The sequence below is a fragment of the Nomascus leucogenys genome, chromosome 1a, assembly GCF_006542625.1.
Source record: "Nomascus leucogenys isolate Asia chromosome 1a, Asia_NLE_v1, whole genome shotgun sequence".
Lineage (NCBI taxonomy): Eukaryota > Metazoa > Chordata > Mammalia > Primates > Hylobatidae > Nomascus > Nomascus leucogenys.
Genome location: NC_044381.1, coordinates 17121034 through 17140839, shown reverse-complemented (window position 1 = coordinate 17140839; position 19806 = coordinate 17121034). Strand labels below are relative to the sequence as shown.

General features: G+C 37.5%; 1 protein-coding gene across 2 annotated transcripts in view; it reads left to right on the top strand.

Moving 5' to 3' along the window:
* The window catches only part of BNC2 (basonuclin 2), a 456158-nt gene extending 437387 nt beyond the window's left edge, over positions 1-18771 (top strand). For both annotated transcript variants that reach the window (XM_003260408.2, XM_030817343.1), the window contains one exon: positions 15537-18771. In XM_003260408.2, coding sequence (XP_003260456.1) covers positions 15537-16197 — 661 coding nt within the window. In that variant the 3' untranslated portion in view covers positions 16198-18771. The remainder of the gene's footprint in view (positions 1-15536) is intronic.
* Positions 18772-19806: the final 1035 nt, after the last annotated feature.

The following is a 19806-nucleotide window of genomic DNA, read 5'->3' as shown; positions in this document are numbered from 1 at the left end:
ATATATTTATTTATATTTCTGCTTTGCCATGTGGCTTTTTAATTAAATCAATATATTATCTTCATACACACATATTTATCCAATATAGAAACAGAAATTTACGGATGGAAAGAACCATAGGTCCAGGACATCGAGACAGCCTGCATCTCCGTAGGTATAACCAGTAATGTTATCATTCCTTACATGAGTATTTAGTGTGTCCTTGAATTCTTTAAGAATTGTGGAAATATCAGAAGGAAATGGGACAGATGTAATTGTTGATGTGGGAAAAAGGTATGGTCATGTGGGTTTCTTTATCTTAACTTCCTAATGTCTTTGAGCACATCTCTAAACTATAGTCTACCATGGGGATTATGCACAGAAGGGGAGGCATGCATATACTTTGAGGATCAGCACAAATATATTACGTCCAGCCTTCAGATGACATCACACTCTTGCTATGTAGTTGCAGCTCCGAAACAGTTGGGCTTAAGCAGAAGCAGATGGTCCTAAACCTACAAGGTTCTTTATTAATCCTCAAGAAAATGCAATATAAATGGAATGTGTCAAGGTGGTCAGTGGCAGGATAGTGCGGTTATCCTGCATTTGTTCAGATAAGCTTGTGAGCAGATCATTTACATAATACACCACCAGCCCAACTGGGGTCACACACCAGTTAGTTCTTCCCATTATATCAGATGCGGTTTTCGATTCTACATTGTCTTTTAAAAATATTTTAGAGAAAATTTTATAACATGGTGGAAATCAATGGAAGAAACACATTAAAATTAACTAGAAAGTTTCTACAGAGCCACCACTAGGAAGCAGTAATTCTAGTGCTTGTCAATTGCGTAGAGTTCCTTGGCAAAGTAACATTAAAAGTACCACTGAAAAGTAGTGTCCTGTCTCTGGAATATTCTGTTTTGTCTTCATATTTGGAGATCAATCCTTTTTAAAATAAAGAAGAATATTTTTTTCCTTTCTACTGAAATAAAAGGGGGCCAATCTTTGAAAAGCAAAATATTTAAGAAAAATAAGTAACTTTCTTATACAACCCAAAACATGCTTTGAGGAGAAACCATTTTTTTAATGACTTTCCCACCCCCATTTACTTTGTTCTGTAAACATGGTTTATAGTCACAACGTTATTTCAGTTTCAAGTTATCATTGACAGTCCCAGAATGCATCAGATAAGATAGCTATATTTTGAATAATAAAATACTGTACCCAACCTCCCCCAAGTTGTGAGTAATATTCATTCTTTTAAATTTGAGATAGTACACTACTAATAATGAGGTTAATGCATTGCATTTTTTTAAATAAAAATAAAAGACTCATGAAAACCTGCATAAAATATTTATGGAAATGGAGTGTTTGAAGACAAGCCAAAATTTAAGCTTAATTGCATGAATTCCTATCACAATTTTAGTTGGTTTGCTGAAAATATTGCAAGTCATAGCACTGGAATAAATAGCTGTGAGACCAAAAGGCTACACACCCAATGTTTGAAGCCTTCATTTATGTAAAATTTCTAGAAAACGCAAGTGCTCACATATTTATGTCTTAACACATAGGGAGGCACTGTTGAGATACTGCTTATTGGTTTGTCTGAGGAAAAACATTTATTGATAGCAGGAAAGTATTTCAGTCTTCATTTTTATTGTAGGTATCAGGATTTTGGTGAGTGACTAGCCATATATACGTTTAGACTCGCATCTAGGATGACGAGGATATTCTAGGTGGGAAGAAGAGTACAGATGTGCTCCCGGGGTGTTCAGTCACACAGAAGATAGCAAGCTTCAGAAGACAGTTGATACATTTCATTTGGCTGAAATCACAGTAGGCCCAGTCTTTTTCATTTTGGAGCTTTGTCACATAAGATAAATGAAAAAGCAAATTGCAAAAATTGTAGAATAAAAACTTTTTTTATTCTCACTTGAAATTTTGCTTTTTAACAATATACAACTCTTTTGATCTTAGGTTAGAAACACACAAGTTCTGATACTTTAATTTTGACATTTTATTTTCTTAAGAAAAGTGTTCATCTTGGTTGAGTCTATGACTTGAATTAATATAATGTTATGAGTTTAGCTACACCAAATAACCAGTGATGCCATTGGGGTTCCTGCCTCTTCCTGCATCTTAGCAGAGTGAACTGTGAAACATAATCGTATTCCTGTTTTAGCCTTTTATTGTCATTTTGTCAATGAATGTCAACCTGTGATTTAATCTCGTTATTTACAAAGCCCCTTGGATTACATCTCTGATCTGTCTCTTAGACTTACCTTCTCCCGTCTCTTCACTTTTACTTTGTTAGTCACGAGAACCCCAGGAACTTTGTCTCCCTATTTTTTCCCTTTTAATTTGCTGTGAAGCTAAGACAAGTTTTCTTACCTTTTTCTTGAGCCAACAGACCTTCTCAAACAGAAACCCTCCTTTGTCTTTAATCCTGCTGTCCTCAGGCCCATTTTTTTCCTCTCCCCAGAGTCTCAGTTTCATCCATCCTTGACTCCACAATGTCTTCCTTGTGCAAATAAAGCATTAGAGGGGATTTTGAGTGGGGGCTGAAGTGTGCAGGGCTATAGGGTTTCTAGGATTCCTGTCATAAAGCTAACAGAATTGCCCTCTTCCTTCTGCTTATAAAAGCAGACTTCTTGATGATTCGAACACCTTGGAGGAGTTTTACACAGGTCTGCCTGGGCTTCTTCCAAAGTGGTTATACATGAGGTAGTTGCATTTTTGGTCTCCAGATAGGCATGTTAGTAAGATGGGAAGTAGAAAGATGTTAAATATTGTGTTTTAGGTTTGGCAGTTAATTAGCAAAAATTTCCTTTGTTTATGGTCCTTCTAGATTTTTATAAGATCAAGTTGAAGATTTTTCAAAAGCAGGAATGCTCTTTGTGTAAAGTGACACAGAGGAAGGGGAGAGACACAAGCAAGATTTGTTAGGGCTGAAGATTCCAAGCAACAGTGTCAAAGCTATTCTTTTCTGTATAGTTGTAAATGAGTGTGTGTTTAACAAATTCAGAAGCCAAGAGGACCATTCCACACGACAAAGAGCAAGCTAATATACACAAAGTCTGATTCATCTTTGTTACTAGGTAGCTGTTAGAATAATTTTTATTCTGAGTGATAGAAGTGAAATGTAAATAATTTTCTCTGTGAAGAACTCTGATGCTCTAAAGCAGGGGTGCCCAACCCTGGGGCTGCATACTAGCACTGGTCCATGGCCTGTTAGGAACCAGGCTGCACAGCAAGAGGTGAGTGGTGGGCGGGTGAGCATTACTGCCTGAGCTCCACCTCCTGTCAGTGGTAGCATTAGATTCTCACAGGAGTGCAAACCCTATTGTGAAATGTGGATGTGAGTGATCTAGGTTGCCTACTCCTTATGAGAATCTAATGATAAATGTAACGTGCCGGAATCATTGAATCATCCCAAAACTATACCCCCCACTCACATCTGTGGAAAAATTGTCTTCCATGAAACTGGTCCCTGGTGCCAAAAAGGTTGGGGACTGCTGCTCTAAGGTGACTGCTAAAGTCTTCAAGTATATCCTGATAACAAGGTGTAGTGTTAGATTTTGAAAGTCTCTAAAGACCCTTTCCTCCTTCTTGTTTATCCCTTGATCTGTCTGCTGCTGAGGTGCTGTTCTGTTAAGGAACAGGAGGCTGCCCCTCCATTATGAAGTATACATATGAAATCTTTCCTAGGAAGAGGAAATTCTAACTGGCCTGGAACCTGCTGTCTTCATACAGGAGATTCTCTTGAAGAGAGCATGATAGTCAGAATTAGCTGGGTGTAATTTACCTTTCATCATTTCTCATACTCTGACGTGATTTTTGATCCCCAGGAGCTGAGTGGCATAGGTCACCCATTTTGAAGGGAAGCCTATTTATAAGCTGCATTTGGTTTTTATTCAGGAAGAAAAATAACAAATACCCTCTGTTCTCTTTCCTAATATTCCTTATCATTTGCTCATATGTTAAAATCTATTTGTATTTGTCTTAATGATTGGCAGTTCTAAAATTCCATCTAAAATGAAGACTTCGTACTCAGAAACTAGATGATCTGTATAGTGAGAAGTCATTGTCTCTTTTTCATCCTACATGAGTTTTACTATCTTTGTTCCTTTCTTCTTCTCAGAGTAGTGGCCAGTAGTTGTCAAGGTTTGTCTTAAATTTTATCTGAAAGGTAAGCATATATGTTTGATCTTCAAGTTGTAGAAAGATGTTTTAGCCATATGAATAAATTTAAAGACCAAATTATATTTGCTGAGGGTGATTTATAAATAAATATGAGGCAACCATTGGTGTCAAGTATGAACCTTCCATTTGACTGCTAGTTTAATCAGTCCACATCTAAATGTGGAAACTTCTCTATTCCTATGGAGGAAGACATGTGTATTTGATTTATTAAAACCTGCTGATGTCTCCAGAACTAAATTTGTTCCTCTATAGGCCTCTGGGTAGCTGTAGCTAAAAAGCAGAAATGTATAGTTTTAGCTTGTCTGATTACCTGACTTCCAGCCCTGTACAGGTGTGCAGGAATAAATTAACATGAGCTACCTCTGATGAGCCACTGCATACATTAACAACAGAGGTGAAGATGTGAAAACATGTTACCTGCCTCCTGTTACCACCTTCTCAGCATAGCAACATCCATTTTTTCCATCATTCTCTATGTTTGGAAACTTATGCAGAACTTATTCTAGGGAGGGCTTTTCAGTAAATACACATGATTTCACCAGGCAATACCTCTAAGAAATGAGTCACTTAGCACCAATTCAAGATAACTATTAGTATATTTGCCCTAATATAATTAGCTGTCAAATACGATGTGGTAATCCCCTCCAAGTAAAAGAGGAGAACATTTTAAAGCATTAGCTGTTTCATTTTATTGCCAAACTACAAGTCTCCATTTCTAAAATTCTCTTATAATGTGAAGTTGTGCAGGTTTCATTTCATTGCCAATCAAACTACAAGTCTCCATTTCTAAAATTCTCTTATAATGTGAAGTTGTGCAGGTCCTCTGACTTCTAAATGTTAAGGAAGAGTTTTTTTTTTTTTTGCCCTGCTACTCTATTTGGTTTCACAATAGAGCCAGATCAATAGACCTTTTGTACTTATCTTCCATTACTTTCCATCAGAAGCAAACACACAAAATAAATCCCCCTCCTGAGTAATTGCTAGTTGTGCCTTCCTCAAGCAAAACTTTGGTAGTAAGATAAACTTCAGTGTCATTCCTGTCCCTGGGGTTCTTTTTAGATACTGGGAGAAGAGCAAGGAGCAAAACGGTCTCCTTGTATCATGGGGAGAGACTCTGTCAAGCCTAAAGTGAGCCTTGGATCTTCCTAATGACCTCCTGCTGGCCCAGCTGGATGCAAGACAAGCTCGTTTAAGCCTCTGCTGACCTTTCACTCCTCCACTACAAGAACCACACCAGTCATTTCCACCATCTTCAGAACTGTGTACCAAATAGACCACAAAGCTTCATGGCTGACAAATGATTTCCTTTTCATGATGCAAAGAGATTTTTACAAATTTCTATTGATGAGAGTTAACATTAAGTCTCTTGTGGCATTATAACGTCTGTTGCACAAATATAATGCTTCTATATAACTCTTATTTTTACCTTCCTTATAAAGGAACAATCTACTGTTCTTGCCAGCATTATCTTGAAAATTCAGGCCAAAATATCTGAGCAGAATGCACATATTGAGTGCACCGGTGGTATTTTTCATGATGAGACCACTTTGAAAGGGTCTTCCTGATTTCCACCTCCCTCAGAATCTATCTGACCTTCTCACAGACTTTATTGGTGTGAATCTTTCTTATGTTTAACCATTTATTTGAGATGCTCATTTTTGTAGCCCATCTTTTCTTTTTAAAAAACATGGGCCGTTTTCTACCCAGAAGAGGGTGGTAAGACTGTACATGTACGTTAACATTCACTTCTGTAACTCGGTAAGCTCAGTTTTGTCTTAGCTGAAAGGCTGCTATCAACTCTTTTGTTGTAAGTGATCATTCGTGGTTGTACTAAGAGGAAGGGATATCTTCTTTGCCTAGATTTCATAGTGAAGGTTTAGCCATGAAGCATTTTTTTTTCTTTTTTTAAAGCCTTCTCAGAAATAATGTGCTTGCCATAAGACTCCCACAAGCTTCAAATAAATGAATGTGGCAGAGTTGGAAAGAAGCTTGTCCTTGCTAAAAAATTGCAATGTCATAAAAGAGGGATTTGGTACCTTTGATTCTTGAATGCCAAGATACGTGTGTGAGGGAGAGACAGGCAAGCTAAGACCGAGGAAGAAAGAATACTTTTTAGGAAAGGACAATTTTTCTTCAGTTGTTTCACATAAAACTACACTTTAAAAATATACCTAGATTTTATGTCCTAGTGCAAGCTGCTTGAATTAAAACAGGAGTTGTAAATTCCTGGTAAAAAGCTGTTATGCCTAAAGTGTTAGTGATCCTAACTCTGGTACTTTATAGAGTTTATTACTTCTTTTATTAACTAGGGGGGAAAATGTTACCCACTTCTAGTTTAATTCTTTTTGTTGCTTGCTCTAATTTTGACTTAGGAAAGAAAAAAAAAAAAGACAAGTGTTTCTAACAGAATATATGTAAGCGGTGCCTCAGTATTGCTATTGCATGTATCAATCTGAATTATTACCAGCCATTCAAAAATTGTGCTAATGTTCTAATCTAAATTCATCCATGTAATGTATATGTGTGTTTATACATAAACATCCACATAAATAAGAATATCAAAAGACAGATCATTCTTAATTGCCAGAATAGACATCTACATCTTGGAAAGTGATGTATGAAGTAACTTTATCACATTGATGGGAAATAAGATTTCATAAGTAAAACAAGACCCATTTGGGCACCAAGAACAACAGACCTGCAGCTGGAAGCCCTGTAGGTCTGATGGGCAGCAGAGGGGAGCCGCTCTAACTCTGCTGCCTTTTTAGTCTGCTCTGTCACTGAGGGGGCACTGGTGGGTCAGTTCGCTCACTCGTAATTGTGTTTTACAGACTTCTAAAGCAATTGGCTCAGTCAGTCCCAATTCAATAAAAGTGGAGAGCAAGAGAGAGAGCACTTTTGTTCTATTTTTTACTTGAAATTATTTCATTCAGCAGTCTGTCTTTTTTATTACCAGGACTTGACATTAGCACTCCAAGCTATATTAGCATCCATTTCAGCAGTTCAGTAATGGTATTAAAAAAACACTTAACTTCAACGGTGAATGGTTGTATGACAGTACCATAAAAAATCCACATTAAAAAAAACTTATGTATTTGTCCCAGCAAATTATTTTTCACTTGTTTAACCACTTCAAAACTATATTCTCATGATGGGTATTCACGAGGACTTTCTTGTTCTCAGCAACAGCTAACAGTGGTGCTCGGTTGATTAGGGAACTGAGGAAAGAGGAAAGGGAAATCCAGTGAAGAGAGGGTAGGTAAAGATGCTGTTTACCCTGTAGTTAGATTACCTTCCATTCATCAGCGGAGATGGAATTGGCAACCTCAGAGCACCCAAGGTGAAATTCTTGGATCCTCATGCGTGACTGGGATTTGATTTTGAACCCAACAGTCTCCAAACTTGGGAGCAAAGCCTAACTACTTTGGCACTGCAATGTGCTCATAAATGACTACATTAGTTTCTAAATTTTGATTAAACATTCACTAATTAATCAATGGTAGACACGAAGCAGTTGGCAAGGTCCAGAGCTGCAAAATGTTTAAGACATAAAACATTACGAAGTAATTAGAATATGCTCCTTCAAGAGAAGGATTGCCTTCAATAAAGAGGTAAATGATAGCATCCTGTTTATTGTGGATGTAGGCAGCCAAAGCAATATGATAAACTGCTGGAGATACACATATCAGTAATCATCCACATTATTAGTGCCATTAATCATAATTCCAAAAATATGACAGCAGCAGCCAACTTTTTGACCAATTTTGCTTCTGCCTGTTGGCCATTATAACTTCACTAATAGACTGCAGAGCTCCTATGTGTGGCAGTTTGCATTGAGAATGGAAGGTTAATTATATTTGAGCTGCTGATTTCTTCTCTCCTTGGAAAAGGCTTAGCACTTTGACAATCCCAGGGGCTCACTGTTGTTAAATCAGTAAAAGTACTTTATTGAAATTTTCTTTGTTGGTCAGGAATGAGATGTTTCAAATGAGATATAAGCACCAGGCTGGAACAGTTGCTAATGCTTCTTGCTTCAAAGTGATCCTTGGGCAGCAAGATGAACTCAGTGGTTTCTTTAGATCACTTTGCTCTCTCATTTCTTGGGTAAAAAGTTCAGTGCCATATGGTGATACACCAGGAAATCCCACAAGATTAGTGGTAGTCTCAACATTTATCTGTATGACTGGGATGTTGGGAGTGGTTAATAACATCAGAGGGAATAAGTACTTCTTTAATACAAAATCCTGCATTTCAGACTCTGCCTGTGCAAATAAAAAGTAAAAAGAACTTCACAAAAATCATCTGTTTCTAAATATTAAAACGTTTAGTAGCATACATGCATTGCTGGTTGGCTAAATGAAGTTTTCATGTTTTGGCTGGTAGTTTTGACATTTAATCAAAGTTGTAAATTAGATTATCCTCACTCTTTTTGTTCAGGTGTCTTTATTAGTTTCATTTTCAACACAGAATTCTAGGTAAAGCCATAGCTAAATAATAATATTGATTGTCCTACAAAATAGTGTCACCTCCCTTGGGGAACTCATGCATCCTGAATGTTATCTTTTAAGAAGATCATAAATTAACCATTTTAGGCTGGGCATGGTGGCTCACACCTGTAATTCCAGCACTTTGGGAGGCTGAAGGAGGCAGATTGCTGGAGGCCAGGAGTTCAAGACCAGCCTGGCCAACATAGTAAAAACCCATCTATACTGACAACAACAACAAAAAAGCTGGGCATGGTGACACATGCCTGTAAAAATTAGCTCCTATTATTTTGGAGATGTATCTTCTAAAATCTTTATGTAAGTAAGACTACATATAACAAGGAATGGAAAGCTTGAGGGTTAATTTGTCCAGCGTAAATATAAAACTCAAAATTAAAGCTCAGATTTATTCTCAGTAAGTCCTTAAAAGATGCTAGGGCTCATGGCTTTGCTTTTTCTTACCCAACAATAGTAGTAAACTGAGCACCATATGAGCTGCCTGATTGAGAACACTTCCAAATGCTGTGAAAACATAATCCTGTTCACAGTGTAACACTCATCTCACATTACAGCGCAACAGGTACCTATTGAATAATCAGCACCCTTGAGAAGCCTCGATGTCTCAGATACAACTCAAAAGCAAAATGTTTAGGGAACGGGGCTGCTGGATATCAATTCTACATTTAACCTGTGCATCCAGCATACACATTTTCCATCTACCAATCTGCCTTCCCAAATGCCATCACTACATTAACATTTTTTATGCATTCCACAGCAATGACAAATTGTTTTCTAACTGTAGTGCCAGATTTAGTATGCGAAAGACATGTTTGCCTCTGCCAACAAACCAATAATTCTCACTAACGTCTTCAGAGTTACAACATTTATAAAGTTGCAAAGTGGAGTAAACAAACCATCTGTTTGGCTTTTCCATATATGTCATGCTTTCTTATTAGCATATTACGATTCATTTAGTAAACAAATTTGGTGATTTCGTTCACGTCAAAGTTAGATCGGAAGCTTGAAGATGATTAACATTCCTAGGACAAGCACATTAATACATTGCTTCCCCTGCAAAGTTAAATGGCTTCTCAGGAGAATCGCCCCTTGTTGACAAGATGAGACTGTCAATTTTGTCTGCCTGCCACATTAGGGGCCATACGGGGATGGCAGGCTCTGAGAGAGGGGAGTCGTGTAGGCAGCATAATTCACTGTGAATTGAGAAAAGAAGTCTAATTCTGATAAATGGTCGACCCCAATACATCCTACCTGTTATTACAACAGACGTGCCGTATCTGTGCAGTAAATTAGCTAAAGCCCTGAAGAGTTTGGTGGGAGCTTATCTTCAAGTGAATAATTTGAATGTAGAGGAAACTGTCTGCGTGACTAGTATGGATGATTTGTTTTATATTGAAAGGGGTTGAAATGACTGAGTTTCATACTTTTAATTTGCAAGAATTTGCTTAGATTTTGTTTCTTGCATTTAATATGTACTTCCTTACATTTGGGGCTTTTTGAGTGTTACCCACTAGAATTTCACATTGAATTTTCTTCCTGAGCTAGGGGATGGTTTTCAGATCTTTTGGACAGAATCTTTAAATAACAACCTGTAGAACAACTACTAATTTTACAGAAAGGTATGGTGTCAAAAGTATCATTTTGTGCACAGAGCCATAAGCATCCTATCGTTAATAAATGATAATACAAAAATGTTGAGGTAAGTGTAATAGATAGTATTGTAGCAATCCCGATAAGAAAAGGACTAATGAGAGGCAGAAGTTTTAATTTTTCATTTCTGTGGATTTTGATAGCAGGTTTACATTTCTACTCAAAAGTATTGTTGACTCAGTAGTCCTACAATATACTTAACCCTAGCATCTAGACTTACCCAGACTGGATATAAATTTATCTCTCTCTCTCTCATTCTCCCCATATACATATATGTACACACATACATACAGACAAATAGGCATGCATATGGTATGTATATGTTATTGTTATGTATGTGTTATTATGATCATTCTGCACAATATCATTTGAGAATTTGCGAATGTGTGTGTTGAACGGCAGAGTTGAGGTGGAAAATAAAGGCAAAAACTAACCCAAAGTGGGGCCTCAATTATCTTTCACTTGAGGCATTCTAATTAATTATCAAGTATTTTGTTTCAATTTACTAAGTTCAGAATGGCTCAAATCTGATTAAGAATTAAGACACTTCATTGGTTCATTATTCAGTCTCTGACTGCCACAGTCTTACTTTCTAATTTGGTTATGCAACTTGTTTTTTTTTTTCTTTTTCGTGTCTTCCCTGTATCTTAAAGCCAAGTTTAAAACCTCAAAACACTTTCTTTAGATAGTGTTTTTGTTTTTAGTTTTAAGTTTTATGGGCCAGACATCACATTAAATCTAACTTAATGTGATGGGAAAAGAGCAGTCCAAGGCAAGACTTGCTTTCTCTCTAAAGGGCATTTGCACTTACTTGACTACGTTTGATGAATTTCATGTCTTCTGTGGTTGCATGGTAAAGTTTTCATCAAAGGAACAGAAAAAGACTGGTAGTCCACTTTAGTCCAGTTAGAGTACTTCCACTCAGCATTTCAAAGAAGAAAGAAGTTTGGTTCTGCAGCACCCTCCCCTCAGTCCAGGGTTTTGTAACTTCTTGCTTTTAAGGGTGATATTGGTCTTTAAAAAGCTTTTGGTAAATTCACAGTATAGAAAGAGTACAGAGGTTTAAAGGAAGCATTTGTAATTCCAAGCATAGCCCAAGTTACAGGTCTTTTTCAACCCCTAATTTTGTGGCATTCCCTTATAACACACTAGGGTATTAATAGCGTCAGAATCACCGTTTGTTGTGTCGCCACCACCTTTCCTTGGATATTCTGTTACATGAGTCTTACCTTGGGATCATTGCTTTCTTCCCTTCTACAGTGTATTTTGGGAAATACTTCTTGAAGACTCATGCATATTATTGATGGAAGGGAAACCAGTGTACCTTTAAGTACCTCCTCTGTGCAAAGTATTCTACTTTACGTGCAGGACACATAAGACTGAATAAGATTTAGTTATGTTCTTGAAAGTGAACATGTGGGGCCAAGGTTAGGACCACTGCCTTAATGATTACCACTGCACTAATTAAGACCAAATCTTTACCCCTTCTACCTATGAACTCATTTTCTCTCTGCATTCCAGTCACTTTTTTTCTGTAAGAGGAACTTCCTTCCGTATATCTTTCTTGCCTTCCAAATCAAAGCAAGTAGAAACAACCTTTCTACGGTTTATGTTCTTATAGAATGTAAGAAGTTCTAATACAGTCTAGATTTTTGTAAATGAGTATTCTTCCCTCTTTCCTAGAGGTAAATATTCAGGACACTAAATCTGTTTCTAGAAAAACCATCTCTATCGCCGGAGAGCTCAAAATTGGTTCCTTGTTGGATTCTTTGTTCCAATTGTTACGTGCAACTGAGTATGGCTTCCTCTGCCAGGGAGTCCCCCTCCTGTTTCCAGCACTCTCTGGCCTTCCTCCCATTTTAGGGTCTTCTCTCGACATCTGATTATCAGTAGGTGACAGTTCTTTCTGTGTCTCTCCCATCTTCTCTTTTCACCTCTTCAGTTTTGCTGATCCAGATAAACTTGTAATAATCCTCAAATTGCTATTAACCCTAGGTCTTTGTATCTCATGAGGACAGTATTTTATGACAGCTAATGGTCTGGATTGACTGATTCAAGAGTCCAACAATAGGTCTTTGTTAAAATCAAGTGCTGTCTTTTGTCCCTTCTTTGGAGACTGAACCCTAACCTCTTGGGCAGGATCGGTACCCTCTAAAGAATTTTAGTCTGCTTTCCTTCTCATGCTTTCCTTCCTTCCACCTTAGGAATACTGTGTGAGTTTGTGAGAAAATCTTCAAGCCCACTATCATGAGAGTGAACAGCAGACTTTCCTCAGTCCATCCTTCCCATCTCCACTTCAAGTGTTTTGCATATGGCATTTAGGAGTATTATTAAACAAAAATGAAATAGATTAGGAATTGAACATAAAAGAATCAATTCTCTTGAACTGTGGTTGCATAATGGAAATCGACTACCATGAATGAACCCGTGTACTGAAGTTATGAAGAGCAGAGCTAATGCACTGCCATGAGTTCATCTTTATTATTGCATTACACCTGAATCAATTGATAAAGTAGCTTTTTTTTTTTAAGCGAGGGATGGCACTTAATTGAATGAAAGTCAATGTAATTATATTAGCAGAGGCCAACAGTACTGCTGACAGCGGAAAAGGGACACTGTTGAACAGAGTGCCAGAGCTGGTCTACACATTTCTGCACATCGTTTGGTTGACAGATATTGAGGGCTGGTACATCGTCTAATTAGATTACAGATTTCTACTGCTGTAAGTGAGAAATGAAGAGAAAATCTCTTCCTGGTAACATTGGTGGAGATGTGTAATTTCACAAGTCATCTTAGGGAAGATGTGTCCATCTGGGTGATCAGTGTGTCCTTTTCTCAATGTTAATTTATTCTTCCTTATTCAGTGTGTCTTGATGCAACTGCTGTGTATCTGGCTGCTGTTTTCTCAGCAGTGAACCTAGGTAACTGCAGATGTGTGAGAAGCAACAGAGTTCTAGATTACAGTCATCGCAAAATGTGTGCTCGTGAAAGGGGGAGGGTGTTAAAAATAATAAACGGGTAGGATTTCATGAGCTGCTCATAGTTGGCAGATTGTTTTATCAATAGAATAATAGCGCATAGTGTAACTCTACTTCCACATTCTTGTAATAACTCTGGTGGTGTTGTACCCACATGTCAGAGTAAAGACCTCACAGTAGGCATTTCCTGCACTTTGCTTAGCAGCCTGCACTTGGAGTCATCTGCCATCTGACACCAAGGAAACGGGGAATTACTGTGTCAGAGCAGGGACCGTGGGGACAACTTCTGTTTATCATTCACATACCCACACACTGCATGCATCTGTTTAGAACTCATTTGTGGATGATGATGCTGTGAATTTGGTTTGTGTTAATTTGATTTATGATTTTTGGATTATACAGCTGATCTGAAAATCATCAAGACAGCGTATGGGGTGATCGCTTATGACAGAAAATAATTTTGTGATCAGAACGTTTTAAATCCCTATTTTATTGTTTAAGTTTTTCAAAACCAGATGTCTAGAATGTGAATTTGTTTTCTCTCTCTCTCTCTCTCTTTTTCTCTCTCTGTCTGTCTCTTATTCTTGCTTTCTTTTGTGATCGATTTAGCAAAAGATTAGAAAGCTGATCTTATTGTCACAAGGTAAGCTCAGCCTTCCTAAGTGCAGTTGGAGAGGGCTGCTGCCCTCTGCCCCTTAAAACCCAGAGTGCTGTATATTGTCTTGTGTAGAAAGGTGGAGAAGTCTTCCCCACCTTTCTTGTCTCTGAGGCACATACCTCTCAACCATCTCTAGGAAATATCACCCGTGTTTGTCACCAAATGGAATGACACATTTTGGTCTTCCATACTTTTAAGTATAATCGGGAGGTCTGTTGAACTTTATATCAGCCATTTAGGTCATTTCTTTTATCACAATTACTTCTCCAAGCTGTAGAGCTTCTATCAGTATTGAGAAGCTTTTATTTATCTGTAGATATGTTAGTTTATTTTTTGGAAGGGTAACCTTCAATTTAGGTACTGTTGAACATGTGAGCCTTTGCAGGTGGAGAGAGGTATGTGTCCAAGGGCACTTAAAAAATAATGGGGGATATAAATACAAAGACAGTGTTTCCAGATAGATGATAACATATCAGACTTTGTAAATCATGATGTCCCTATGGATTCTCTGGGACAAATCCTGTCTTTATATATATATATACACATACAAGCAAAGCACTCAGTGAGTAGAATAAAAGTTTTGCTTGTCTAAGAAGTATGGGTTCCAGTTGTTAAAATAAAGGAACCCTATGTTATTGTTGTGCTTGATTTTTTTTTTTGTACTTACTGTGTTTTAATTTTTGTACCTCTGGGTTTTTTTTCTGTTGTTCAGTGTGACTTTTTTTTAAAAAGGTGGATGGGTTTTATTTTTTTAAAAAGCTTCTGTTTTTCGGTTTTTGTCTTAAATAATTAAATTTTAAAGTAGAATTACTCGATGAAAATATTTTGGACACTAAAATGCACATACTTCTAAAAAGTAAATGTATTTTATTATTAGATTTAACTGGGATTCCCAAATCATTCTGAGAAAAGGCATTCGTGTTGTTAAAAGACAGTCTGTAACCCTATTTCAAATTGCTTAATCTGTTAAGCTATTGTTTTTCCTTAAAACTTGGTATGTGGAGGGTAGAGATGGAAGATTTCATTATTTTTTGAAGTTATATCTAAATTATCTAGACTACTTTTTTAAAAAATGATTTTTTTCTATACCTCAAAATACAGTGTGTGCTGTATAGAAAAGATGTTTATTTTTTCTTGTTTTTAGGTAAATTTAGACTATTCCATTTAGACAAGCAGAAAGTTTCTTTTCTTTTATCCTATTTAATATATATTCTAAAATCTCTGCCATGAAATTCTCTGCAGCTGATGCTGCTACATAGTAAAACTAAGAGTAATCATTGAGAAAAAGGTGCGTGGGTTTGCATTCATCCTACGATTGACAGATTCTACTCTCTCATAAAAATTATGTTAATGGAAAGTTCCCCTGATTGCACCTCCCACCACCACCACTAACTCCCAGATCCTGAGGATATAGGGGAATGCTTGCTTTTATAATGGTGTAATTAGCAGTGAATGTGCTTATTTGATACCTAGTGAAAGCTGAATCCATTTTAAAATGCTCTCCTTTTTCTCACCCCTCCCCACCCCCTATCCACCTACCCCCCTTCCCTCTTGTTTTCCTAGACACAGTGCCAACATAAACCTACATCGTAAACTGTTGACCAAAGAACTCGATGACATGGGCCTGGACTCGTCGCAGCCCTCCCTTAGCAAGGACCTCCGCGATGAATTTTTGGTGAAGATCTATGGTGCCCAGCACCCCATGGGGCTCGATGTCAGGGAAGACGCCTCCTCTCCCGCAGGGACTGAAGACTCCCACCTGAACGGGTATGGGAGAGGCATGGCGGAGGACTACATGGCCCTTGACTTGAGCACCACCTCCAGCCTCCAGTCCAGCAGCAGCATCCATTCCTCCAGAGAATCCGACGCAGGCAGCGATGAGGGGATTCTTCTCGATGACATTGACGGGGCGAGTGACAGTGGGGAGTCGGCACACAAGGCTGAGGCCCCTGCCCTCCCTGGCAGCCTAGGGGCTGAAGTTTCGGGATCTCTTATGTTCAGCAGCTTGTCTGGGAGCAATGGTGGGATCATGTGCAACATTTGCCACAAAATGTACAGCAACAAGGGGACCCTGAGAGTGCACTACAAAACTGTGCATTTGAGAGAAATGCACAAGTGCAAAGTCCCAGGTTGCAATATGATGTTTTCCTCTGTACGAAGCCGAAATCGGCACAGTCAGAACCCTAATCTCCATAAAAACATTCCCTTCACTTCAGTAGATTAGTCTCAGAATGGACACTACAAATGCCAGCTCTCACCAGATGGCCTACGTGTTTGAACTGCCATAGTCAGTGTGCGCTTATGTCCTTGGGGTGTGTGTCTGTGTGTGTGTGTGTGTGTGTGTGTGTGCATTTATGTATGCTCTGTGGCTACATATACACACACGTATTTCCTTGAGATAAACAAGATAAACACTAGGTGCTTTTGAATTTTTTTCACTTCCCTTTATAGTTTTTGGAAAGGAGTGGGATCTTTGATTTAAGGGTGAAAACAGAGTACCCCTTTAAACACACACACACACACACACACATGCACATACACACACAGTGTGCAACTAGCCCTAGTTTTGACAGAATAATTCTTGGTCTTCCCCAAAGAGACAATTTGTTGTACCCATGACTGTTGCCTGCAAAAATAAAAGGGAAAAAAAAGAAAAAAGAAACAAAAAGGAACTTCTTATAGTTGTCTTTTGTGAACTTTAAGGTTTTGAAAGAATCTTCAATTAAAGCATGGCAGATTCACCTGTAAATATTTAGCCTTGAGGGGCCATTGATGTAAAACAATTGTATTGATGGTTGTTTAACTTTTTTGTTTAATTTTTACAGTTACATCCAGCTGTTAGATATGCAGGAAAAGATAGTTTGCTGGCTAGCTCTATTCATTTATGTTAGCATTAATGCACATTTAAAAAAAAAAAACATGGTCTTGTTTTTACTACCTGTTAGATATAGTGATAAAGAGGTGCTGGCATGCTTTACAGCACAGATCTGATTTTTTAAAATGTCCTGTACTAGTACATAAATCCCGTCATGCACTTTTTTTCATACACTACAAGGGGATGTGTAATAACCATGCTTCTTTTTTATCCTTAAACTATTGCCATACTTCAGTAAGTGTCTTTTTTAAAAAAAATTCACTTGTATAAAAATGGTCTGGTCAGTATAGGGCACAAATGCCAAACAAAGTATTAGTGTTAACACAAAACTGCCAACTTTGCACAAGTTTCCAGAAAAGAAAATACAATTAGTCACTCAACATAACCACAGGCCAATTTGTTGGCCACCAGAAAACCGCTTTTTAAAAAAACACTTGGTGATTCTTTCAAGTGCCGAATGTTATTAGAATCAACATTGCATCCTTCTTGCTTATACGTTAAGTTACATAAAAGGAAAACAAAATTATGTGGTGTGAAACAGCCAAGGCATTTATTCTTCAGAGGCAGGATAATATTTCAGGATACAAAAGCCCAAATTACCCACTACGGAACAAAGATGAATACAGTAAAAGAGTTGAACACTCATTTCCAAGGCCCTAACCCTTATCCTTTAAAAAGAAATCCTCTGAACTGGGTCGGTCTGTTGTATGGCTGTCTAATTTCTTGCAAATTCTGCAGCCGTACTATAATTCAGGCCTGTTTGGTAGACAAAATCAAAAGGCATTTAACAGCAGCAGTACTTGGAAGATTTGAAAACACGTGCTAAACTTGAATCGAGCAACACTCCTTTCTGAAAAGCCAGAAGAAAGGGGTTTTAAAGTAGGATCTCTCAGTGTTTAGTGTTTTGTGTTTCCCCACACGATTTGTCAGAGAGAAATGAAAGCAAGCCTGAAACCAAGCAATTGAGAGTGAGAAAGAGGGGAGAGACTATTCTCCAAACCTTTTTTGTTTTGTTTTGTTTCCGATGTTTACACATGTTGCCTGAGCTGGTTAACCACATCGGCAGCCTCAGCTACCACAACATACTGACTAAATGATGATATTTACTCAAGTTCAGTCTGCAGCCAAAACCATTAGGGTGTGCACTGCAGGCTGTTTTGTTGTCTTTTTTTTTTCCTTTTTTTTAAGTGGAGGGGAAAAGAAGAGATAAACAAGGAATATTTTGTCAAACAGTACACAATAATTTAAAGAGAATGTATTTCTTTTTTGCATTTAATGGCCTCAGACATTTCTCTCATCAGTCTAAAAGTTAGAAATATCCCTTTGTTTTAACTTTTATGTCGTTTCCATTTTTCATGTTTTTGTAATTATTTTTTCTATGTTCACATCAGCATTCACTTCCGTTAAATTTGCCAAAGGAAACTGTTAATATGTTTCTGTTGTTATTGTTATTCCTGTAGGATTTATTGTACCTCACAGTATTTATTGTTTCCCAAAATAAGCATCATTAGTTGGGGATTCAGTATTTTTATTTGTGAAAATTTCAGAAACAATAGATTCTTAAAGATAAGCTAGCTATGTCTAGGAGCTTTATCTTTTCACCTCCTTCAGAGGATGCTATGGGGTCCATTTTAATTCTTCATTTGTTCTACAGGGAGGAAAGACCAAAAGTATTTGCAGTACAAAAGAAACTATATCAAACACTATGTTAAATGACAAGTGTTTATGGTAAAAAGCTGAGGAATTAGTAATAACCGTTTTTGTTTTCTTGTACTTTGAATTCCCCAAAGTCTTAATTGCTTTATTTTGGTGTTGTGTTAAATTGAACAGACAGAGATGTTTTCCTTTGTTTTATACCACATAAGACTCTGTACAGTATGTTTGTGAAAGATTGAACTAGAATAATGAAAGTTTGTTTGCAAACGTTTTGGTCCTCTCAGCGTTCTCTGTATTGTGCTGTTGCCCCATTACCAAATGATTACATTCAAAAAGGATGGGAAAAGATTTTTAATATCCCAACAAAACATTATAGAAACTCTGGCTTTTGCGGTGTGCATAGACTACATGTAGTTTTGTGAAAATAAATACACATTTTTATTTCAGCAACTTTGAAAAGTTACACTAAGTTGAGTTACTAGAACTCATCTTGTACAACAGCAATGTTTAGTCTGTTTAATTTAATGTTGGATAAAAGGTCAAATAGCCCTCATGAGTGAATTACATAGCTGTCGGCAGGTCACATCAGCAAATGAACCAGGCTTAGAACAAATGTTTGTTACTTGCTGCAAACCAAGCTAATGTGTATAGCCAGTTAGAAAAAGTCCAGAAGTAATGAGATTCTAGAAGTAGAGTTTCCCTTGTTTGGAAACATGAATGTGTTCACCTGTATTTTGTCAGAGAAATGGCAATAAGTCCTGGACAGCTGACACTTTTTAAGTATCTCCCCTGTGTGCTACTACTTTTGTGCCTCAAGTGCCCAGTCGTTACGGTGGCCTTCTAAATGAGTAAATAACATTTTCCAATATAAAGCCTATTTGCTTAAAAGGGACGGGGGAGTGGATGGATGTAGTACATGCAATGGAAAATCATAAAATGTACAATTCTTCTGTTCCCAAAGTATTGCTCGTTCTTGAGTGTGTGCCTGACTGTCGTGTTTTGACTTAACTAGAATTCTAGTTAAGATGGTGATTCCATGACTTATTTGCAAACAGGAAGGATAAAGAGATCAGCATTTTAGTCATTGAGCTCTTCATCTTTGCCCATTCCTACTCATTTGCTTTTTCATAGGAGTTTTTTGTTGTTAAACAGTTTCTCTCAAGCCACATGCATTCTATGCTGGCTGAAAATTAATAGCGATGTAGATGCTCATCCAACAAGCTTTTTCCCATGTGACTGGTTTTAGCCAGAGTTTATCACAGGTACAAAATTAGGCGGTATGACTGTGCATGTTCTCTAGCT